Source organism: Schistocerca nitens, chromosome 7 (genome assembly GCF_023898315.1).
Source record: "Schistocerca nitens isolate TAMUIC-IGC-003100 chromosome 7, iqSchNite1.1, whole genome shotgun sequence".
NCBI classification, from domain to species: domain Eukaryota; kingdom Metazoa; phylum Arthropoda; class Insecta; order Orthoptera; family Acrididae; genus Schistocerca; species Schistocerca nitens.
Window position 1 is genome coordinate 390,840,699 of NC_064620.1, and position 25,883 is coordinate 390,866,581.

The window sequence follows — 25,883 nt, forward strand, 5'->3', positions numbered from 1 at the left end:
CTGTACATAGTAACCGTGTAGATGTAGACGTACTTTACTCTGTTTAATTTGAAAATGTAGACCCGTGTAAGTATTCTTCAGGTACCAACTGCATAGTAAAATTAAAATTTTACAGCCGGAAATGTCACAGTTAATCAAATATTCCGAGCTATTATGACATGGTCGGATGGATTTTACGTTAAAAAAACGTTTCGTCCCCATCTTCGGAGGACATTTTCAAGAGGGATTGTAGTTTCTTTGAGTGTCCGATTCACAGATGGGGACAAAACATTCGATTTTAACGTGAAATCCATCTGAACACGGCATAATATCCCGGAATAATTTATTAACAGTGATATTTCCAGCCGTGAAAGTTCACGTTCTAAAATTAGACGCCTCTGCGGGAAGAGGTCAAGAAATGTGCACACATGGAAGGTCTGCGGAATAAGAGAGTGCAGCTTTTGCGTTCCCTCGGTCTCGGCCAAGGCACACTAGATTTTCGAACGGACGGAAGAGGCCTCACTATGAGAGCGGATTCAACAGACCCGCCGGCACCTTTCAAGTTCTGACTGTAAGTGACTGCCTCCCATATTGCTATCAGCAATAAACTGTGTAGTGGTGAATGGGGTAGAATTGAGAGACAATTGCACTATATTATTATGAAGCGTATATTGGCAACGCCTAATAGACAGAAGGATGAATTTGACAATTTGCAACCTACTCAGACAATCCACCATTTAGACGCTTCCCACATGGTTATCAATTTTCAGAACGTCTGGTATCAGACGACGAGAGATCTGTGGTTACCAAGGGCGGAAATTTTTCCAATAGTTCGTGAGTTGTGCCCACGGAGGAAATAACAGTGTAGAAGCACACATTCGTAGTGTGGACTCGGTTGCAGCTGAAAAAATCCATATAGAAGCTGTAAGAGTATTGTCTCGCGCAAAGCCACCAAAAAAAAAATCACTTAACCGCGTGTGAGGAATGCTATAAAACGCTTTAATGAGGGTGAGAGCATTATCTTTCTTCACGCTGACAAGAGAAATGCGACGGTAGTTTTGAACGTGACCGACTATCATAGTAAGATTAGCGACTTATTAGATCCATACGCACACAGCAAACTGAGTAAAGACCCCACTGACTAAGTTCCTAGAACTGTTACTCGGATGATAAAAATGTCCTCTGCTGAACAGGGCGTTCAAAATACTCTGTTCAATTTAGTCGCACTACCACCAAGACTTTATGAGTTGCCAAAGGTTCATAAAGAACATGTTCCTCTAAGGCCTATATTTAGCCCTAGTGGTTCGCCCACTTATTCGATAGCCAAGTTGTTGACAACATTATTACAACCTGTTCCATATGAAGAATTCAGCATACATTATCAGTAAATTAAACGTCATAGTGGTCCACCCAGAGGACATTAGTTAGTTTTGATGTGGTACAGCTTCCTACTATGGTTCCGCTGAATAAAGTGTTGAAACAGCTGAATCAGGTTTGTCCTCCTGATATTGCTGTTCACATATTGCCACACAACCATGTATTTCAAATGGAACGATGAGCTCTGTAAACAGAAGTATGGCGTGGCTATGGGGAGAAGTTATATCGAAAGTCTGTATGGAAAAAGTCGAGGAGCAGGCCTTGGAAACTGCCAACAAAAGACAATACTTGGTTCTACTACGTAGACGATACGTTTCTTTTGTGGAGACTTCGCAGAGAGGAAATAGGTCGTTTTCCCAAGCATCTCAACGAGATTAATCCGAAGACTCAAGTTTACAAAGGAGGTGGAGGCAATCAGGAGACCAAATTTTCTTGATGCGCTATGTTTCAAGAAAGAAGATGGTAGTTTAGGCCACACAGTTTATAGAAAAAGAACACATACAGACCGTTTCCTACACCAGGATTCGAACCACCGTCCAGAACAACAGCGAGGCATCATAGAAACGCAGGCACACAGAGCAAGGAATATCTGCGAACCAGAGCTGCTTGACGTGGAATTAAAACATCCCGTCAATGCGTTGCTCAAGAATGGTTATTCGTCCGATGTGGTAGGTTCATTGGTTGGTTGTTTGGGGGAAGAGACCAAACTGCAAGGTCATCGGTCTCATCGGATTAGGGAAGGATGGGGAAGGAAGTCGGCCGTGCCCTTTCAAAGGAACCATCCCGGCATTTGCCTGGAGTGATTTAGGGAAATCACGGAAAACCTAAATCAGGATGGCCGGACGCGGGATTGAACCGTCATCCTCCCGAATGCGAGTCCAGTGTGCTAGCCACTGCGCCACCTCGCTCGGTCTCCGATGTGGTAGAAAGAGCATTATACCGACATGTAAAAATCATAGCAACGCACATGCCTCTGTGAAATCGAAAGTTTTCGTACCTTTCGTTCAGGAAGTTACTGACCCCATAGGAAAAATGAAAAAAAGTAACATCGCGTTAATCTACAAACCCACCTGGAAGATTGGATCACCTAAAATTGGCCAAGAGTGCTCGAAACCGCTGGAAACTGCAAGAATTGGTAGGGTTCCGTGTAGGGAGGTGTACGTGGGTATTACAAAAAGAAAGATAAAAAATACTCCAAGACCACAGACTAGCTGTTGCGGAACATGCTTTGCAGCCAGGAGACTACGACACTCATTTTGATATGAGTCAGGTGGCAGCCACAAGCAGATAGAGACTGTAAAACACCCCAGGAGTTTCAGTGGAAAGGGGGACGGCATGAAATTGAACGACATCTGCATCTTGACGATGAAGAAAATGTGTACCAGTCTTCCACCATGGGGTGACAGCAACAGCGGACGGTGGCCGAGCGGTTCTAGGCGCTACAGTCTGCAATCGCGCGACCGCTACGGTCGCAGGTTCGAATCCTGCCTCGGGCATGGATGTGTGTGATGTCCTTAGGTTAGTTAGGTTTAAGTAGTTCTAAGTTCTAGGGGACTGATGACCTCAGCAGTTAAGTCCCATAGTGCTCAGAGCCATTTGAACCATTTTGAACAGCGGACGACTGCAGTCGACAACGGCCAATTGCACCCCTGTATTCAAAGCATGTCACGTCATGCCATTGCGTGGAAGCATGCCAACCGGAATTTTGATGCAGTCATTAGCCATCCGACCACAGCTTAATCGTCCGGAATATTTTATTGTTTGTGACCAACTACACTGTCTCTTATTTTAACATGAACTGCATCCGAAATGAAAGCATGTTGTGAACTTATCAATCCACCGTCAGCTGACGAGATTATTCGCAAAGCCAAATATCGACGTCCACTCCAAACATTGATGTCCAAAAAACACAAATGGATTTAGGATTGATTTGTGATGAATCTGAAAGCTGTAATCAGGACACCAAGGAAACGCCGCAAGCTGCAACGAAGCACATGTCATCACTCAGTCACGGCCACAACAGGACTGGCAGGGTTACCGGCTTACGGTGACCGGGTGCCTTAATCATTAGACCAGCTGCGCATGCCTATAAACCTCACACCATAATCCATTACTGCCGGTGATTCCAGGAATTCGCGACAGAAGGAAGCGCAGCACCGGTCGTAAATTTTAATCTGTTTATTGCAGGTCGATTTCAGCTACTGTGCACCTATCTCAGTGCACTATATCCAAGTCAGTTTAACTGATATTTTTTATCTGTAATGTCAAGTGGTGTCATGTGTTATTATATTTACGATGAGTGGTCACGACTTTGATATAAAGCACTGAAGATAGCTCCACAGTAGCGGAAATCGATCTGCAATAACCAGATTAAAATTTACGACCGATGCTGCTCTTCCTGCTATCGTAAATCTCATTAATACATTCGTGAAGACAGTGTTTCTGATGGGGAAAAACAACCTGACTGCAGGAATGTTTTCTGAACACAATCACCAAGTGTTTCTCATACAGGGTGTTACAAAAAGGTACGGCCAAACTTTCAGGAAACATTCCTCACTCACAAATAAAGAAAAGATGTTATGTGGACATGTGTCCGGAAACGCTTAATTTCCATGTTAGAGCTCATTTTAGGTTCGTCAGTATGTACTGTACTTCCTCGATTCACCGCCATGATTTCTTACGCGATACTCTACCTGTGCTGCTAGAACATGTGCCTTTACAAGTACGACACAACATGTGGTTCATGCACGATGGAGCTCCTGCACATTTTAGTCAAAGTGTTCGGACGCTTCTCAACAACAGATTCGGCGACCGATAGATTGGTAGAGGCGGACCAATTCCATGGCCTACACGCTCTCCTGACCTCAACCCTCTTGACTTTCATTTATGGGGGCATTTGAAAGCTCTTGTCTACGCAACCCCCTACCAAATGTAGAGACTCTCCATGCTCGTATTGTGGACGGCTGTGATACAATACGCCATTCTCCCGGGCTGCATCAGGGATTCCATGCGACGGAGGGTGGATGCATGTATCCTCGCTAACGGAGGACATTTTGAACATTTCCTGTAACAAAGTGTTTGGAGTCACGCTGGTACGTTCTGTTACTGTGTGTTTCCATTCCATGATTAATGTGATTTGAAGAGAAGTAATAAAATGAGCTCTAACATGGAAAGTAAGCGTTTCCGGACACATGTCCACATAACATATTTTCTTTCTTTGTGTGTGAGGAATGTTTCCTGAAAGTTTGGCCGTACCTTTTTGTAACACCTTGTATATGTCGCTCATAGCAGATAAGCAATATCTTACATCGAGTGCTTCCGCAGTGATGTTGTTAAGACGTCCCCTGTGCCAGAACGTATGTTCCTATTGTTTAGAACGCAAAGGTGGAAATATCATCGACAATAGGAGTTTGAGATAGGCCTGGACATGTGATGCAGTAGCTTAATGTTCAGGCAACTGCATTTCATAAACAAGAAATCTGCATTCGAGTCACAGTTGGTCGTATATTTTCTATGGTTATTACACGTGGATGTGTCCAAAAAAAGCCATTTAAAGAAAAATTTAGAAAATTCGCCATATTTACACACACACACACACACACACACATACACCAAGACGTGTCATAGTCTTATTCGCCTGCTGAGTATTATTTAGTTAGTCTTATCCTAATTATAATTCCTTCATTTCGCCATCATTTATTCTCACGACAAAGGCATTGTAGAGATGCAGTGCATCGCAGTAACTTTCCACATCCGTTCGTTCCACGATCAATTTGCAATATATAAAACCATCACTGAAAGCAGAAATCGCACACAGCAGACCAGTACATTTACTGTGCTTAGAAAAGAATTTTGTTTTTAGCACCTTTGTGTTCTGAACAGAAAATAACATCGACTGAACGCAAGGAAGGCTGTAGAAAATCACTCTGATCCACGTCAGCTGTTACGTCAAAATTTAGCAAACCAAAAATTTATGAAATTAATTGCTTTTTTTCTGGCAACTAAAACCGCTGCTTCATCATAACATATGATAGTGTGTTTCAATTTTTTGTATAAACTTTGTTAATGCCAATACAAGTGGTACTATAAATGTGGGAACCGAGCACGTCTGCTGACACAACTCACCGATAGTAGGAGACGGCAACGTCAAACAGTGGAGGAGTGTCGCAGGCAGCCGTGGGCGGCTGGTGGCGAGCGGCGTGGGTGGCTGGCGCGCTGCACACAGAAACCCAAGGGGGCTGCTTACTGAACACTGCACTGCTGACGCATTGTCTACGATCAGGCAACACAACACACACTGCCAACAAGAACAGTCCGTCAATTAACATGAATGACTTACCAGTGAACCTGTCAGATTCTACACTGCTTCTGCTTCATTCCTCATAGGCGTGTCTTAGCGTACCACTCGACAGACAGCACAAAACAAAGTACAACAATCGTAAGCATAAGGGATAAAAGACATAATTGGACCACATTCCATTATCCTCGTTTTGCTTTTGTTGATGTTCATCTTATATCTTCCTTTCAAGACACTGTCCATTCCGTTCAACTGCTCTTCCAAGTCCTTTGCTGTCTCCGACAGAATTACAATGTCATCGGCGAACCTAAAAGACTCACTGGAAGCCGGCCGAAGTGGCCGTGCGGTTAAAGGCGCTGCAGTCTGGAACCGCAAGACCGCTACGGTCGCAGGTTCGAATCCTGCCGCGGGCATGGATGTTTGTGATGTCCTTAGGTTAGTTAGGTTTAACTAGTTCTAAGTTCTAGGGGACTAATGACCTCAGCAGTTGAGTCCCATAGTGCTCAGAGCCATTTGAACCATTTGACTCACTGGAGAATTATTGGACATGACAGCTTAAATACATCGCTATAGCAATAACCGGACAGAAATGAGAAGCTCACTAATCAGACTGTCTCTGACCTTCAGATATACTATTTCGATCAGATGGTTTTGAAAGTGTTTGCTGCTTGTGTCTGAGAACTTCGCTATAAGGTGCATAGCTACATCTACATCTACATCTACATCTAAATACTCGCAAGCCACCCAACGGTGTGTGGCAGAGAGCACTTTACATGCCACTGTCATTACCTCCCTTTCCTGTTCCAGTCGCGTATGGTTCGCGGGAAGAACGACTGCCGGAAAGCCTCCGTGCGCGCTCGAATCTCCCTAATTTTACATTCGTGATCGCCTCGGGAGGTATAAGTAGGGGGAAGCAACATATTCGATACCTCATCCAGAAACGCACCCTGTCGAAACCTGGACAGCAAGCTACACCGCGATGCAGAGCGCCTCTCTTGCAGAGTCTGCCACTTGAGTTTGCTAAACATCTCCGTAACGCTATCACGCTTACCAAATAACCCTGTGACGAAACGCGCCGCTCTTCTTTGGATCTTCTCTATCTCCTCTGTCAACCCGATCTGGTACGGATCCCACACTGATGAGCAATACTCATGTATAGATCGAACGAGTGTTTTGTAAGCCACCTCCTTTGTTGATGGACTACATTTTCTAAGGACTCTCCCAATGAATCTCAACCTGGTACCCACCTTACCAACAATTAATTTTATATGATCATTCCACTTCAAATCGTTCCTGCCCGCATACTCCCAGATATTTTAAAGAAGTAACTGCTACCAGTGTTTGTTCCGCTATCATATAATCATAAAATAAAGGATCCTTCTTTCTATGTATTCACAATACATTACATTTGTCGATGTTAAGGGTCAGTTGCCACTCTCTGCACCAAGTGCCTATCCGCTGCAGATCTTCCTACATTTCGCTACAATGTTCTAATGCTGCAACTTCTCCGTATACTACAGCATCATCCGTGAAAAGCCGCATGGAACTTCCGACACTATCTACTAGGTCATTTATATATATCTTGTGAAAAGCAATGGTCCCATAACACTCCCCTGTGGCGTGCCAGAGGTTACTTTAATGTCTGTAGACGTCTCTCCATTGAGAACAACATGCTGTGTTCTGTTTGCTAAAAACTCTTCAATCCAGCCACACAGCTGGTCTGATGTTCCGTACGCTCTTACTTTGTTTATCAGGTGACAGTGCGGAACTGTATCGAACGCCTTCTGGATGTCAAGGCAAATAGCATCTACCTGGGAGCCTGTATCTAATATTTTCTGGGTCTCATGAACAAATAAAGAGAGTTGGGTCTCACACGATCGCTGTTTCCGGAATCCATGTTGATTCCTACAGAGTAGATTCTGGGTTTCCAGAAACGACATGATACGCGAGCAAAAAACATGTTCTAAAATTCTACAACAGATCGACGTCAGAGATATAGGTCTATAGTTTTGCGCGTCTGTTCGACGACCCTAATACGCGTGGTCGGAGGTTTCCAACTTAGCAGGGAAGGTAATTCGGAAAAGGTAGCAGTGCAGAAAGGCGATGATTCGTACAAGAATCGAGCTAAGACTGCGGGAAATTTAACTGTCCTTATAAATATTACTACACATATTTAAATCTTATCTACGAAGTAGCGTCGATACACATGCGCATACAACTACTCTCACTCAACAGGTGAACATTACACAACTTCTTGCTGTAACGTTGAATGAGTGTGTGCGGAAGATCAGTGTAGAGAAACACCGTAAATCTATTAAAACCTGACACATGCTGAGAGTTTGACAATCCAGCAAAATTAAAAATTTCATTTTATTAGTGTATTCAGTGTAATTATAATACCAGATTCGGAAATGGAATAGCAGCTGCGGAATGGAGCAGTGGTTGTTAATTATAATAATGACAAAGAGTGCATAGGGCATTGGACAAAGAGCATTTGTGTAAACACTCATGAAATTATTATTCCATAAAGGAAGTAATTAGAGACAGTCAGCTGGCTGTGACTTTTGCCAGAAAAAAAAAATTAGTTCAAATGGCTCTGAGCACTATGGGACTTAACTTCTGAGGTCATCAGTCCCCTAGAACTTAGAACTACTTAAACCTAACTAACCTAAGGACATCACACACATCCATGCCCGAGGCAGGATTCGAAACTGTGACCGTAGCGGTCGCGCGGTTCCAGACTGTGGCACCTAGAACCACTCGGCCTGTGTGTGTGTGTTTTGTAAGGGTAAAAATCCACATGGTGGTGAAAGGGTGTTGATGATATGCACCTTTACTGCTGAATTCAGATTGCGAGACAGTGTGCGTTTGTGTTTACAGAAATCTATACAAGGCTGACAACTGAGAACTGAACTGCAAGACTGTGTAAGTCCATCCTTACAGAGATGGTTAAGGGACTCAGCTGTTCGGCACAGTATGTCCTATCAACCACCTTTCAGCCGTCTAGTTTCCAAACTTATTTTATTTTGACTACCAGTTTCGGCGATATGGTATGCCATCTTCAGGCCTCTGACCGACGTGTAGGAAGATTCCACCTCGGTTCTGGTCAAAACAGCGATTAAGAGATCAATGTTGATGGTGTTAGGACAGCAACCAGCCACAAATTTACTTTCAGATCCTTTGTTGAAATGGAACCGTTACCGGTTTCGAATCATTGTGATTCATCTTCAGACGTTTTACACACTTTTTTTATGACATGTTGTCTGTTTTTACAGATTAATTTTCCTAAAATATAAATAATACATAATTATAAACAAGCCACACACAGATGGTTGCGTTACAGATTTTCGTTGCATGTGACTTACGTCAAACGTCGGAGTGTTTGTTTCCATAAAATGCCCAAAATTCTACATTGGACAGACTGGCAGAAGTTTTGAAATTAGACACAAAGAACATATTGATGCTTTAAGACTTGGTAATTTGAACAAATCAGCATTTGCAGCCCATATTGCTGAAGAAAACCATTCATTGGGAAACATTGAGGACAACTTAAAAATTTTACATCCAGCAGAAAAAGGAGCCACTATGAATATATTAGAAGAATTAGAAATACACACACACAGAAACAGCACCCCAGATCATATCCTTAACGAACAAACAGAGTTAGTTAACACCCGTTCCTGAAAAATTTCAAAAAATTACTTTCCAGCCTCAAAAGCAAATAACATTAGTACACGTATCTGCAGATCAAGTAGCAAATTTATATGTTACTATAATTCTCATGATGCTAGATGTAATTAAATAATATACTATTTTACCTATACAGTCCTATAAAAAAAACTTTATAATTAATTTAAAAATATCAAATCAAAAATTCAATGTCTCTGTACTAGTGTAAAAGGCATTACGGTTGCGTAAATGAATATATGACCCTTTCCAAACATAGGACATCATCGTCAAATGTTACGATATATCATAGCATCTGTGATACTCATATGTTTGTAAGCTCTTCGTATGTATCAAAAATGTGGTGCGTGGCAGACATCCTCTCAGTGACAAATCTGAAGTGTTTAGTAAGAACAATTTACGTGTGCAACAGTAAGAATGCAGTGGGAATGCATTTACATGTGCATTTTATGGAAACAAACACTCCAAACCGACGTTTCACGTAAGTCACATACAACGAAAATCTGTAACGCAACCATCTGTGTGTGGCGTGTTTATAATTATGTATTATTTATATTTTAGGAAAATTAATCTGTAAAAACACACAACATGTCGCAAAAAAAGCATGTAAACCGTCTGAAGATGAATCACAACGATTCGAAACCGGTAACGGTGTCCTTTGAATAAAGGATCTGAAAGTAAATTTGTGGCTGGTTGTTGTCCTAACACCATCAACATTTGTCTTCAAACAACAGCCACAGTCTCCATCATGTCATCATATGACAAAATTGGATTAAGAGATCGCTATAGCAAGCAGAAATCTAATGATACGAGTATTTATGGCCCCTATTTTGACCAGAACCGAGGTAGAATCTTCCTACACGTCGGGTCAGAGTCCTGAAGATGGCATAGTAAATCATCGAAACTCGCAGCTAAATAAAATAAGTTTGGAAACTAGACGGCTGAAAGGTGGTTGATTTGACATCCTGAATTGCAAAAAAATGGTTCAAATGGCTCTGAGCACTATGCGACTTAACTTCTGAGGTCATCAGTCACCTAGAACTTAGAACTAATTAAACCTAACTAACCTAAGGACATCACACACATCCATGCCCGAGGCAGGATTCGAACCTGCGACCGTAGCAGTCGCTCGGCTCCGGACTGTAGCGCCTAGAACCGCACGGCCACTCCGGCCGGCTGAATTGCAAGACACTAGGTTTAAGTAATAAAAGTTATTAGTAAAAGTAGATTAGATTCTACTCGGATTGGTGTGCTGCTCGATGGTGGAAATATTCTGGTACCGCCAGACGGCTGCTCGTGACGTCATACATAGCAGGCGGGGCGCGGAGTCCTCACAACAGTGTGGCGTGCCACGGAGCTCCATCCACAGCGAAGTTCCGTGATGGTCGGACTTGGTAACTAGGGAGATCTAACTCACAAGCGAATTTTGACACACAAGCATAATGACATGATTTGTGATTGGGAGATTACGAACCTACCAGCGTCTGTAACTATGTAATAGTAGTCATTTCACAAGAAAAGGATGGTGGAAGGCGGGCTCCCTCCGAAACGAGTGAAAGGATAGCGTCAAGAAGAAGAAACTCTCGCACGCGGCGATCGTGGATTTGTGAACCTACGAACATTAATAACACAGACGAAATCTGACACAGGGGAAAAAAATACAAACACGTGGGCAACGTGCGACATTTCACACAAGTAAACAAGACGAAATAATCAGTCACACGATATACGCTGACCCGTGTATGGAAAATTCAAGGAAAAAACCTGTGCATAAATACTTGGTGCTAATCCACAAACTTCAATTAAAACTGCAGTGATAAAAACGGTCTTCCATAAGAAGATACAGTGAGTTCAATTAGGATACAAGAAACAGTAAGAATCACACTAAAGTTTCAGCTGAATCCGTTGTTGTTGTTGTTGAGGTCTTCAGTCGTGAGACTGGTTTGATGCAGCTCTCCATGCTACTCTATCCTGTGCAAGCTTCTTCATCTCCCAGTACTTACTGCAACCTACATCCTTCTGAATCTGTTTAGTGTATTCATCTCTTGGTCGCCCTCTACGATTTTTACCCTCCACGCTGTCCTCCAACGCCAAATTTGTGAACCCTTTGATGCTTCAGAACATGTCCTACCAACTGGTCCCTTCTTCTTGTCAAGTTGTGCCACAAACTCCTCTTCTCCCCAATCCTATGCAATACCTCCTCATTAGTTATGTGATCTACCCATCTAATCTTCCGCATTCTTCTGTAGCGCCACATTTCAAAATCTTCTATTCTCTTCTTGTCCAAACTAGCTATCGTCCATGATTCACTTCCATACATGGCTACACTCTATACAAATACTTTCAGAAACGACTTCCTGACACTTAAATCAATACTCGATGTTAACAAAGTTCTCTTCTTCAGAAACGCTTTCCTTGCCATTGCCAGTCTACATTTTATATCCTCTCTACTTCGACCATCATCAGTTATTTTGCTCCCTAAATAGCAAAACTCCTTTACTACTTTAAGTGTCTCATTTCCTAATCTAATTCCCTCAGCATCGCCCGACTTAATTGGACCACATTCCATTATCCTCGTTTTGCTTTTGTTGATGTTCATCTTATATCCTCCTTTCAAGACACTGTTCATTCCGTTCAACTGCTCTTCCAAGTCCTTTGCTGTCTCTGACAGAATTACAATGTCATCGGCGAACCTCAAAGTTTTTATTTCTTCTCCATGGATTTTAATACCTACTCCGAATTTTTCTTTTGTTTCCTTTACTGCTTGCTCAATATACAGATTGAATAACATCAGGGGACAGGCTACAACCCTGTCTTACTCCCTTCCCAACCACTGCTTCCCTTTCATGTCCCTCGACTCTTATAACTGCCATCTGGTTTCTGTACAAATTGTAAATAGCCGTTTGCTCCCTGTATTTTACCCCTGCCATCTTTAGAATTTGAAAGAGAGTATTCCAGTTAACATTGTCAAAAGCTTTCTCTAACTCTACAAATGCTAGAAACGTAGGTTTGCCTTTCCTTAATCTTTCTTCTAAGATAAGTCGTAAGGTCAATATTGCCTCACGTGTTCCAACATTTCTACGGAATCCAAACTGATCTTCCCCGAGGTCGGCTTCTACCAGTTTTTCCATTCGTGTGTAAAGAATTCGCGTTAGTATTTTGCAGCTGTGACTTATTAAACTGATAGTTTGGTAATTTTCACATCTGTCAACACCTTCTTTCTTTAGGATTGGAATTATTATATTCTTCTTGAAGTCTGAGGGTATTTCACCTGTCTCATACATCTTGCTCACCAGATGATAGAGTTTTGTCAGGACTGGCTCTCCCAAGGCCGTCAGTAGTTCTAATGGAATGTTGTCTACTTAGTAACAAGAATCAGTGATGTGTTTCCCCCTATAAAAACAACCGGTAACGAGTAACCGGCTTGCATCAACGGATTTCTAAATATGAATCATGCAATAGTTCACTACATTTTGAGCACGCCAATTTAAAGCTAGGAAGAGTTGCTGAGTACGGGCACATCAGCTGTCCGCTTCAGCACGCAGCATCGCGACCACGTGGCAGTGGGCATGCATTCCAGCCCTCCACGTCCACAACCCGCGGCAGCGCGGCACGTCGTTTAAGGGTGTACATCTCCAGCTAGCAGTATCCGCCCAGTCCAAAACGAGATATGTTTATTTGTTTGTATAGTTATAAATGTTGCGCTGAACGTATTTGGTGTATAACTGGCAATCAGTGACAGTTCTGATCTCTAAAGTTCTTTTAAAGTCAAGGTCATACTTGTTTAATACGATAGTACAGTGCAGTCTCGATGTACAGAATAGTCAGGATACAAGTTTAAGAACCATGGCTTTCACAGGGTATTACCACGCAGTCGAAGCGTTGCTGCATGCATTCATGTAACAGATTAACGAAAAGTTTTCACAGATGGAATCGGGATTTGCACGGACGGAATCGCCATTTTCACAGGTGAAATCGCGTTGTCATCACATTACAGAAACACTGATTGATCAAATGAATAACAGTTTTACCAATTTCATTCAAGGTTAAAGCAAACCGATACTAGATTGCAACAGATGGAGTTAAATGTCAATAATCTTACGATGCAGAACAATGGGAGGATCGGTACGCTGGAAACTAAATTCAACCTAATGTTCAGACACTTAGAAGAAATAGACATACAATTGGAATTATTAAGCGACAAGGCACAGGGTCAGTAACAACACACACACTTCGTTCAGACAGCCCAAGATACGATAATTAAACGGCACCAGATAGTGGAAACCGGGTTACTAGAGACTACAACGAATGCGGAAAACTTGACGAATAGATACACAGAAACATTATCCTTCATAATTAATGAAAATGACGATCGTTTACAAAAGTTGTAATGCTGTGATGAGCACTATGAAACTGCATTACATTCACAGCCGAATAATATCTCAAACACACAAGACGTCCCATATTCAGACATTGTAGTCAGACAAGCAGATATGAGGTCGATGACTTGTAACAATAAGAACAGATTCCTTCATTTATTGTCCAATGCTGATGATATATCTGGTCAATACTGCCCACAACCAGAAACAATTATTAGGGATGATAGCAATCAACACAGTAGTGTGTGTGATGATTTTACGTCAACACTTAGGGAAGGAATCAACTATAAATATAAATATAAATTTACACCAGATGGAGATATACATTCTTCGTTATTGCTTAAGGCATGTTATCCAGTACGTGGTTGGGCACAGCAAAAATAGATTTGTAGTCGGCCATTTACCAGGAAACGCAGTACAATGGGGTATGCGAAGAGTAGATGCTTTCAAGTCTTTTATTGATTTTGAAAGAGAATTCAATGCTAAATACTAGAGTGCGGAATCACAAAAGGAACTTCGCTTGAAATTACTAGTGTAGAAACCATATAATAGCAATGAATGGACGGGATGCGGAGATTTCGCTGAATGTCAGCTAATTGAAGCCAAATATGTCGAAAATCCAATTCCTGAGGAGCACTTAGAAGTTATTATCAGCCGCCTATCATGGATAGCACGAGATAAATTTTCAGGGACAGACTGGAGAAAAGTTAATAGCCTTTCATCCTTTCAAAATATTTGGAACAGCTAGATACAATAGAAAGGCAATCACAGCGTTGCGACAATAATCGAACAAACACGATTAGGGACAGCAGACAAGTCCAAACTAACGGGACAAGCATAACAGAGAAACGAATATAATAACTAACAATAGAGCAAGATACTGGTGCAGAGATGGTAATCGAGAATTTCAAAACAACACGCAGATGGAAAACCGATACGCTTCGGAAGAGAGGCTTGATCTTCTGAAGCTGTCTGCAAGCTAGCCAGTATCACAGGACTCCCATTTGATTAGACGTGATGAAGATAATATGATGATGAATGATTCATTAGCTGAGAATCCGTGTATAATTAAAAATTACATCTGACCGAAGCTACGTGGCACAACAGATGAGGTACCAGTAGATATCATTATGGATTCAGGCAGTGAAATTTGTTTTGTGGACCAGGTGTTTTTAATGATCTATACATTGATGAGCCAAAACATTATGACCACCTGCTTAATAGTTTGTTTGCCCGTCTTTGGAATGAAATACATCACTGATTCTGCGTATCAGAGATCCGACAGTTAGTTCGCAGGTTTATGGAGGTATGTGGCATTAGATGTCTACATATATATATATGTCTACGTATATATATATAGATGTCATATAATTCGTGTAAATAACGTGCCGCTGATTTTTGTACGCTGTGATGGCGGCTCAGATGGGTTCCATAGAATTTACATCAGGCCAATCTGGTCGCCAAGGCTTCAACGTGAGCTCACTAAATGCTCCTCACATCACTGTAGCACGGATGTACCTCTGAGATGCGGACTCTTATACTCCTTAAAGATGACGTCACCGTCGAGAAAGACATCAAGCATGAAGGGATGCAGGTAGTTCACAGCTGTCAGAGTGTTTTCGATTACTGCCATAAATCCGAGGTAAGCGCAGGAGAATGTCTCCCATAGCATAATACTGTAATACTGCTCCCCCCAGCCTGTGTCTGTAGTGTGCTGCACGTTTTGAGCCACCGTTCACCTCGATGATGCCCTTTTCGGATCCGACCATCGAACTAGTGTAGCAAAATTGTGATTTACCAAAAGAGCCGACACGTTTCCAATGATCGACGGTCGAATACCGACAGTCTCGTGCCCACTACAATCGTAACTGACCATGTCATTTCCGGCTGAAGTGGCCGTGCGGTTAAAGGCGCTGCAGTCTGGAACCACAAGACCGCTATGGTCGCAGGTTCGAATCCTGCCTCGGGCATGGATGTTTGTGGTGTCCTTAGGTTAGTTAGGTTTAACTAGTTCTAAGTTCTAGGGGACTAATGACCTCAGCAGTTCAGTCCCATAGTGCTCAGAGCCATTTGAACCATTTTTTTGACCATGTCATCGGGTCAATATGTGGACATGTAGGAGTGGCCTGCTGTGGAGCTCCATTTTCAACAACGTACAATGAACGGTGTGCTCTGAAAAATTTCAGCTTGCACCAGCATTGCGCTCTTTGAACAGAGCTGCTACAGATCACCGTCTATCCTACTTTACAGAATAGACAAACCCCTTAACCCCACCTTCCGTGAAGAGTGGTGAACGTCCAACCATTTGGCGCCTAATCACTGTCCTTCTACCCGTTCCTGTAGGTGCTCACGACAGTAGTACGTGGACATTCGACCAGCTTCGCCATTTTCGAGATACTCATTTACAGGCTCAGTGTAATAACAATCTGCTCTTTGTCAAAGTCGCTTATCTCAATGAATTTCCCAATTTGCAGCTCATATCTTAAATACGGTGATCCCCCGTTTGTGTCTGCTCCGCGTACATACTTTTGTTATCATGTCACGTGTTCGCAACGCCATCAGGCACCATCCAGCGTCGCGGTGAGCAGTGGACATAATGTTTTGGCTTATCAGTGTTATTTGGTACATGTATTCCTGAAGTTGCCGGTAACCAGACTGAGGTTGATGCGAATTAAAGGAAAATACAGTAAATCGTTAACGTCAGAAAAATTAATTAATTTTCCTATTGGCACATATGAGCTTAGTTACCCACTGGTCATTTATCTGATTTAAATCTCTGACCTTCTGAGAACAGACTGGCTATTAGATTCAAAAGATATTTTAGACTTTTATACAGGATCTGTAACTTTTCCATGGTCACAATCAGCAACTAGTATCGAAACTTCCTGGCAGATTAAAACTGTGTGCCGGGCCGGGCGAAAGGCAAAGGTCCCGAGTTCGAGTCTCGACCCGGCACACAGTTTTAATCTGCCAGGAAGTTTCATATCAGCGCACACTCCGCTGCAGAGTGGAAATCTCATTCTAGCAACTAGTATCGTTACGTTTCGATTTCAAACTAACTAGTCACACGAGTGTAATACTTACAATAGAAACTGCACTAGATCAAACAGAGATACATAGGGGCCCTACATATATGTCAAACAATAACAGTGGAAGATACTTACCAGTAATAAAGAGATATTTTGGTTGAAACCACGAACAATTAAAGATTTCAAGTGCACACTACAGACAGAACTTCATGATCTGTTCTTTGTGAGACCATACAAGATGCAACTAACATTAAAGGTCATGGTACGCCATGAAATTAATCGGATGATAAATTAGGATATAATAGAAATATTTAATTGTTGTTATCTACTGGTTGCTGTTAAGGAACAATATGGAACAGTCAATCTTGTGCTTAAGCAAGAACACTAAACAGGATGATAAAACCAGAAAGAGACAGACCATTCATAACCAAAGAGCTGTTGACAGCATTTGCAGGGGTGAAGTACATTAGTACTATGGATTTAACATTGGGATGCTGGCAAATTAAACTACATGTGAGGTCACGCAAATATACAACATTTCTGTGAGAGTGTAGAGCTTATCAATTCTGGGTTCTGCCAATAGGATTGAACGTCTCAGCATTGGTCTTCATAATTGCTCTTGGTAAGGTAACTGGAGATGAACTGAAATACAAGATCATGGTATACACAGACGACATAGTAATAACATCACAAACCTGGGACTATTGCATATACACATTGGATAAACTAATATCTCAATTACATTTCCAGGGAATTACTTTGAAACTGCTTAAATCTCGGTTTAGTAGGACTGAAGTTAAATTTTTAGGACATGTGATTGGTATGGAAGGAAGAAGACGGCAGCCACATAAGTAGACACAATTAGAAATGTTTGCAACAATCAAACAAAAAAGAATGTGAACATATTTAGGGATGGAAAGATCTTACAGAAAGTTTTTGAAAAAGTCAGTCTTAAATGCATTGCATATGGCAAAATTACTGAAACAACATTCAGTGTGGTGATGGACACAAGAATGCACAACCAAGATCGTAGTTATGAGCGACAGTTTAGTTTCAGCACCAGTATTGGTGCTTCCCGATTTCAGCCAACCATTTCATCTCATAACGGATGATTCAGACAGGTATTAGTAAAGAAGCATAACAGAAGCTAAAAGAGTGAGGAACTAACATCCAAGTTTCAAATCGGTATGGAGGACAATTTGTAATAACATACATACCTCATCCGAAAGCAACTGTGCTAACTGACCCAATCACAAAGAAAGAAAAAGTTATGTTTAACATCCAGAATTTAAGACCCTTTGCACTCAATGAGTGACAAATTCTGCAAGACATTATGTTCAAATATCAACCAAAGTGGGATTCACCGAAAAATGACAATAATTTTTTAGGTTAGAGAGTGTGATGCCGAAGGTAAGGGAGTACTCAGTGATAGTCCATATGTAATCAGTGAAGAGATGCATTATGGAAATTAAATAATAATCAAGTGCTGAAGTCCGCAGCTCGTGGTCGCGCGGTAGCGTTCTCGCTTCCTGCGCCCGGGTTCGATTCCCGGCGGGGTCAGGGATTTTCTCTGCCTCGTGATGACTGGGTGTTGTGTGATGTCCTTAGGTTAGTTAGGTTTAAGTAGTTCTAAGTTCTAGGGGACTGATGACCATAGCTGTTAGGTCCCATAGTGCTCAGAGCCATTTTTTCAAGTGCTGAACTGTAATATGAGCTGAATGTGGTGGCAATTATGAAAGTCTTGGATCATATCAGTCTCTGAGGTACGTGGTAAAGGTTTTTCTTTTTTTTTGAAGAGATATATTATTTAAGATATCATTGTCTATTCAGTCAATGTTTATTAAGCAGACATGGTGTTGGTATCAAATGTTACACGTGAAGGAACGCTTAGTGGGTAAGAAGGCATAATCCAAGTCAGACAATCAGAAATGATATCTCATGGTTTCTACCTGGAAGAGAATGTGGGCCTCTATGGCATGGTTAAAACTTCATGGACAGAACTTTTTTGATTAGAACAATAATGGTAATAAATGTGATTAACTTAAGGGACCCAATGATTGTGGACTGAGGAGTGAATTGCGAAAGAACAGGTTTAAGTAATAATGAGTAGAAGTAAATTAGGTTCTGTTTGGATTGGTGTGGTGATTTATGCTGGAGATGTTCAAGAGGCGCATGATGGCTGCTTGTGTCATCAGAGCAGGCAGGGGCTCAGAGTCTGCAGAACAGCGAGGCGTACCGTGGAGTTCCACCCATTGCAGAGTTCTGTGATGTGGGACTTGCTAACTAGGGAGACATATGGATAACTCAGAACCGAATTTGACTCAGAACGATAATGGGAGTCTGTTATAGTTATTGGCTGAAAGAAGTTATTGTTGATCAGAAGTTAAACTGATTTGTAATTGTGAACCTACAGCACCTGTTACTATGTAATAGTAGTCATTTCACAGGAAAAGTCTGGTGGAAGGTGGGGTCCGTCTGAAACTAGTAAGATGATGGCACCAAGAAGGAGAGAACCCTTGCAGTGTATGTGTGCAGAGAGAGAGAGACAGCAAAAGCTTACTATACAGACAATCTAAAGTTTGTCATGGTCATGCTGAAGACACGAACGACAAGTTTCACGATAGAATGATGCTATGATATGCTGATGGACAACTACCACACAACAGTGTGGGAAGCCTGAGGGGATGAAGAAGATGATGTCGGGAACTACAATGACAGTAGTGGCGCCATGCTTCTTCTTCAAACATTTCTCAGGTTAATTTACACCAAACAAGAGGAACTGTGATTAAGGAGCTGACAATACAGGCTAGAACGAAAAGAAAAAATGTTCTAACAAGTGTAGGAAATATATTACATTGTTTGTAATATGTCAGGTAACAGATGACATATTGTTTTTACATGTAATAATATTCCAGAAATAGAGCAACAGCTTCAGGAACTTTTTCATGATGCATCACTGCCAAGCAACATATCTCGATTAAATGTTGTTGTTGTTGTTGTTGTTGTTGTGGTCTTCAGTCCTGAGACTGGTTTGATGCAGCTCTCCATGCTACTCTATCCTGTGCAAGCCTCTTCATCTCCCAGTACCTACTGCAACCTACATCCTTCTGAATCTGCTTAGTGTATTCATCTCTTGGTCTCCCTCTACGATTTTTACCCTCCACGCTGCCCTCCAATACTAAACTGGTGATCCCTTCATGCCTCAGAACATGTCCTACCAACCGATCCCTTCTTCTGGTCAAGTTGTGCCACAAACTTCTCTTCTCCCCAATCCTATTCAATACTTCCTCATTAGTTATGTGGTCTACCCATCTAATCTTCAGCATTCTTCTGTAGCACCACATTTCGAAAGCTTCTATTCTCTTCTTGTCCAAACTATTTATCGTCCATGTTTCACTTCCATACATGGCTACACTCCATACAAATACTTTCAGAAATGACTTCCTGACACTTAAATCTATACTCAATGTTAACAAATTTCTCTTCATCAGAAACGCTTTCCTTGCCATTGCCAGTCTACATTTTATATCCTCTCTACTTCGACCATCATCAGTTATTTTGCTCCCCAAATAGCAAAACTCCTTTACTAATTAAATGAGCGACTGGAAAAAAAGTGTCGGTGACTCATGTATAAAAGAATTGACCTGCAAAATTACAGACCAAGATCCTTAACATCAGTTCGCTGCAGAATTCTTGAACGAATTCTCAGTTCGACTATGATATATTTCCTTGAGACAGTTCGAATATGATATATTTCCTTGAGATGAAAAAGCTTCTGTCCACAAATGCACAATTTTGGAAAGCACCATTCACGTGAAGCTCAGCTTGGCCTTTTCTCGCATATTACCCTCCGAAATGCGGATGAAGGGCAACAAGCAGAGTGCATATTCCTATATTTCCAAAAGGCATGTGACATGGTGCCCCTCGGCTGATTGTTAATTGTACGAACATACGGAGTAGGTTCCCATGTATGTGATTCGCTCGAAGACTTCTTAAGTAACAGAACCCAGCATCTTGTCCTCCATGACGACTGTTCATCAGGGACAAGCGTATCGTCAGGGGTGCCACAGGAATGTGAGATAAGTCTGTTGTAATTCTCTACATACTTAAATGATCCGCTAGACTGGGTAAGTAGATATGTGTGGGCATTTGCTGCTGAAACTGTGGTGTGTGGAAAAGTGACATCGTTAACTGACTATAGTAGGATACAAGATGACTTAGAGAGAATTTCTAGCTGGTGTGGTGAGTGGCAACTTGCTCTAAATGTAGAAAAATGTAAAAATATACCTGTAATGTTTAAATATGGTATTTGTAGTGTCCTGCTTTATACATTCATGTAATTTAAATATCTGTGCGTAACGTTGCAAAGCGATATGAAATGGAACGAGCATGGAAGGATTGCAGTAAGAATGGCGAATGGTCGACTTCGGTTTATTGGGAGAATTTTAGGAAAGTATGTTAAGGAGACCACAAACTGGACACTGGTGTGACCCATTGTTGAGTACTGTTGGAATGTTTTGGATCCATATCAGGTCGGATTAAAGGAAGACATCAAAGCAATTCAGAGGTGGGCTACTAGATTTGTTATCAGCATGTTCAAACAACATGCAAGCATTATGGAGATGCTCTGGGAATTGAAATGGGAATCCCTGAGGAAAGGCGACTTTCTTTCCAAGGAACACTACTGGGAAAATTTAGAGAGGCAGAATTTTAAGCTGACTGTTGAATGATTCTACTGCCGCCAACGTACAATTCGCATAAGGACCACAAAGATAAGAGAAATTAGGGTTCATACAGAGGCACATAAACAGTCGTTGTACCCCATACTCTATTCGCAAGTGGAGCAGGAAACGAAATGACTAAAAGTGGTATAGGGCACCATCCACCATGCATTGTTCGGTTGCCTGCGGATTATGCATGTAGATGTAGACCCAGAACTAGGACCATCCACAGAAGAACTTGTTACAATGCACTAAACAAGGTAACAAAGAAAAATGCAATGAGGCGAATATAATTGATAGTTCTATTCAAAGAAAATAACTATATTGAAGTACCCGTTCGATTTGCAATGGCGCTCTACACTCTCCCTATGTGCGCCTCTTCAGGGGTGCACTGGCCATGATTCAATGTTTCTGGATGACGTTGCATGACTGCATCGAATAGCACAAATCGAGGAGAACTTGTAATGTGGGGATATTTGGCAAATGGACTCCTCTGCCTGTCTCCTTACTTAAATCCCATCGATCGTGTGCGGGAAGTATCAAGAAGACATATTGCAGCACCTCCACGTGCAGCGACGAACATCCAGCAGATGTCAACATTTGGAGCAATGTAAAGCCTTACCACAACAACTCTTTACCAGTTCTGAGGGCAGAATAGGAGCATGTTGCATAGCATGCATTGCTGTCCGTGGTGGTCAGGTAGCCCATTAACAACCATGTTCCGGCCTTTGTAATGTCCACAGGACATTAAAATCACTGTAATTTCAGTGTAATTATCGTCTTTGAATAAAAGTGTCATTACTGTTCGCCTCAATACATGCTTCTTTCAGTTACCTTTTGTACAACACTGTAGCAGTTCTCTCAATGAATGGTCACAATTTCACCAAGATATGTCACTTGCGAGTGACACATGCAAAACTTACTTTCATCCTTAAGTTTTGCACACTTGTGTACTTACCATATGTACGGTGAGACAGCATATAACACGATGTGGCATAATGAAAGGAATGCCAGTACTGGGGCACTGGGGCTTTGAGGACACTTTTGATATGAAATTGTTATTAAATTAATTATACAAATTGCTCAATTAATAACTCCCACCCCCTGATAAAGTCATGAGTTTCCCCAGCAGGAATGTGGATCCCATTACCCTCCCCTCCCCTCCACTTCCCACCTCCCTCCACATCCACACCTGGAAATGGTGATAAATTCAAGAAATGGAGGTAACTTCAAATTTATTGGCAGGAATATCAAATTTTGTGTGTTCACTTTGAGGTTTGGAGACCAACTGTCTAGTTCACAACACCACCACCCTCCCCACTCTCCTTTCCAATCAGCTTTCTTCCCCACTTCATCCATGTGGTAATGGTCGGGGAAAGAACTCAGTCTGTGTTGGGCTGCTGTACAGGACAGATGCAAGTTTGTACACTGTGTGATATATTGTTTGTTTAAACGATATGAGTTGCCATTAATCCAGCACTACAGAACTGCTCCAGCCAGTCTAGCCAATAATCCTATATGGGAAGGATGGGAGGTAACAAGATGAGAGGTATCAATAACAGGACAGCTAGCTATCACTAAAGTACAAGGAAGTAGCAACCAGCCAATCTATAGCTGACTAGCTGCTGCTGGGAGGGTAATAATAATACTGGAACAGTGACCCACTGTGCCATTGCTTCTGTAACATCCTCCTCCTGTATACAAAATTACTATAACAACATCAATGGGAATGAAACACAGTTATACCTATTTACAAGTTGCATCCTATCCAACAGAAACACAGAAGGTACAGAGTACACGGTACAACATTTTTTTTACGTATGCAGTGCTCATTATCTTACCTGAACACGGCGTCTCAAGACGGAACAGAAAAACGACCAGTCACCTCCAGTCTAGTCCTGCGCCATCTACTGAGTATATTGTGCACCTGAAAAGCTGGGAAGCTGCCGCACGTCACAGGCCAAGCTAATTTGCGAACTGCTTTTGTCTGACATCCTCATGACCACTTACAAAAGACCCAACCAGTTCCACCTCAATATAGACCCACACTTTAAAAAATCCGAGACAGGGATGTTGTTGACTATACACCTCGAGTTTCTCGTTACTTTTTGTGAAAATCCTGCACAACACTATGGCATAGGCTATATTTTCTCTAAGTATTCATCATCAGGTAGAAAAATCTGTTCTTATCTGTTGCCGGCCGGGGTGGCCGAGCGGTTCTAGGCGCTACAGTCTGGAACAGCGCGACCGCTACGGTCGCAGGTGCGAATCCTGCCTCGGGCATGGATGTGTGTGATGTCCTTAGGTTAGTTAGGTTTAAGTAGTTCTAAGTTCTAGGGGACTGATGACCTTAGAAGTTAAGTCCCATAGCACTCAGAGCCATTTCTTATCTGTTACGCCATGCACACAGGGCTAGAATATTTCACTCATTTCTGGCTCATGACGGAGTGCTCCGATCTACTCTGTCACAGGATGCCTTGTCACTTTTGAACCCTCTTAAAGTAACCAATTGCTTCGCCAGATATGATCTCTCTTAAGGTAACAGCACAGAGAAGTTGTAAATATCAGCTTTATACCAGGCATCACTTTATAAATTCGGTAATACATCTGATTCTATTATGATTGTCATCTCTTCCAGAATAGGCGAGAGACTGAAATTTCGTTACAAGATCTCGCCGCAACGAAATAACTCCTGATCATATCTGTGGTACTCTCACCCTGGCTTCCACACATCCGGCAGCACGTCATTGATATGAAATTGATACACGAATTAATTAAATTGATCATGATAGTCCCTTTGCATGGTGAGTAATTTTTTCCCTCAGTAGGATTACACTCACCAGGCGACCGTTACAGACACTTCTATGACACGTCCGTAGGCTTCCCACAGGCTAGGTAGTCACTTCCTCCGATACCAAAATGGGTCGTAATCATCGTCAGATACCTAAAGACACCCAACGCTAATTGTGTTCTGTCTCTCGGTTGTCTTGTCATGCAGTGGAAGTAAGTTACTTAGAACTCTGGTACACTGCTCCCGAACCAATCCTGCTGAGACCTGTCCACCTGTGGAGGCAGTAGGATGTTTCACTATATTCTTCACCCTCGTGATACCTCTGCCACCCTATTGCATGTGGACAGCTAAAGTTGTCCTGTCTGTCTCAGAAAGACTGTGCGCTTAAAAGTCGCTGCGGTAACTGCAAGGATGTTGAACAATATACTTCCCGTCATCCCTCCTGCAAACAGAAATGATCTGACTGAGATGTGTTTTCGAAATATCCTGGAAAGGCTAACACAGTGAGCAATAACAAAATACCTGTCTACTGACCACCACGTCTCAAGCGTTTACAAGTTTGTGCACCTCAACTTCTCTGAGCATACGGCAATACTGATACCCGCAAAATTAGTAGACGAATGATTCGAGAACTCAGATGGGAATCCCTGGAGAAAAGGCAATGTTCTTTTAGAGGAACACTATTCAGAACAGACATTGAAAGCTGACTGTCGCCAATATCCATTTTGCATAAGGACCACGAAGATAAGATACGAGAAATCAGCGTTCATAGGAAGGCATATAGGTAATCTTTTTCATTCGCTCTATTTGCGAGCGCAATAGGAAAGGGAATGACTAGTAGCGGTACAGGATATCCTCCACCACACATCATACGAAGGCTTGCGAAGCAACCATATACACTGTTACGGCAGTGGCCGGTCTTCCTGAGAGGTTCGGACAAGCGCAGAGGGTGGGATTGCTTGTCATTGGGAGCTCCAATGTTAGGCGGGCGGTGGAGTCCCTTAGGGATATAGCAGCTAAGGACGGGAAGAAAGCCAATGTGCACTCCGTGTGCATGCCGGGGGCAGTCATCCAAGATATGGAAAGGGTCCTTCCGGATGCCATGAAGGGTACAGGGTGCAGCCAACAACAGGTGGTGGCTCATGTCAGCACTAATGACGTGTGTCGCTATGGATCGGAAGAGATTCTCTCTGGTTTCTGGCGGCTGTCTGCTAGCGAGATGAAGGCAGAGCTCACCATCTGTAACATCATCGACAGGACTGATTGCGGGCCTTTGGTACAGAACCGAGTGGATGGTCTGAATCAGAGGCTCAGACGATTCTGCGCCCGTGTAGGCTGCAGATTACTCGACTTGCGCCATAGGGTGTTGGGGTTTTGGGTTCCGCTAAATAGGTCAGGTGTCCACTACACACAAGAGGCAGCTACACGGGTATCAGGTGCTGTGTGGTATGGACTGGGCGGTTTTTTAGTTTAGACGGTCTCGGGAAAGATCAAAAAGGGCTCCAGTCTCAAAGGGTACAGGGCAAAGAAACGACGAGAATCGACCAAGCAACAGTCGGTATTGTAGTTGTAAATTGTCGTAAAAGTACCAGAGCTTCAAGCGCTGATAGAAAGCACTGAAGC

General features: G+C 42.3%; 1 protein-coding gene across 2 annotated transcripts in view; it reads right to left on the reverse strand.

The window, feature by feature from the left end:
• Positions 1-25,883, reverse strand: part of LOC126194720 (speckle-type POZ protein-like B) — a 133,900-nt gene that overhangs the window by 22,261 nt on the left and 85,756 nt on the right. The window contains exon 3 of one of the 2 annotated variants that reach the window (XM_049932968.1): positions 5,482-5,571. The exons of the other annotated variant lie outside the window; for it this stretch is intronic. Within the exon in view, the coding sequence (XP_049788925.1) occupies positions 5,482-5,571 (90 nt within the window). The remainder of the gene's footprint in view (positions 1-5,481; positions 5,572-25,883) is intronic. 2 annotated transcript variants of the gene reach the window in all.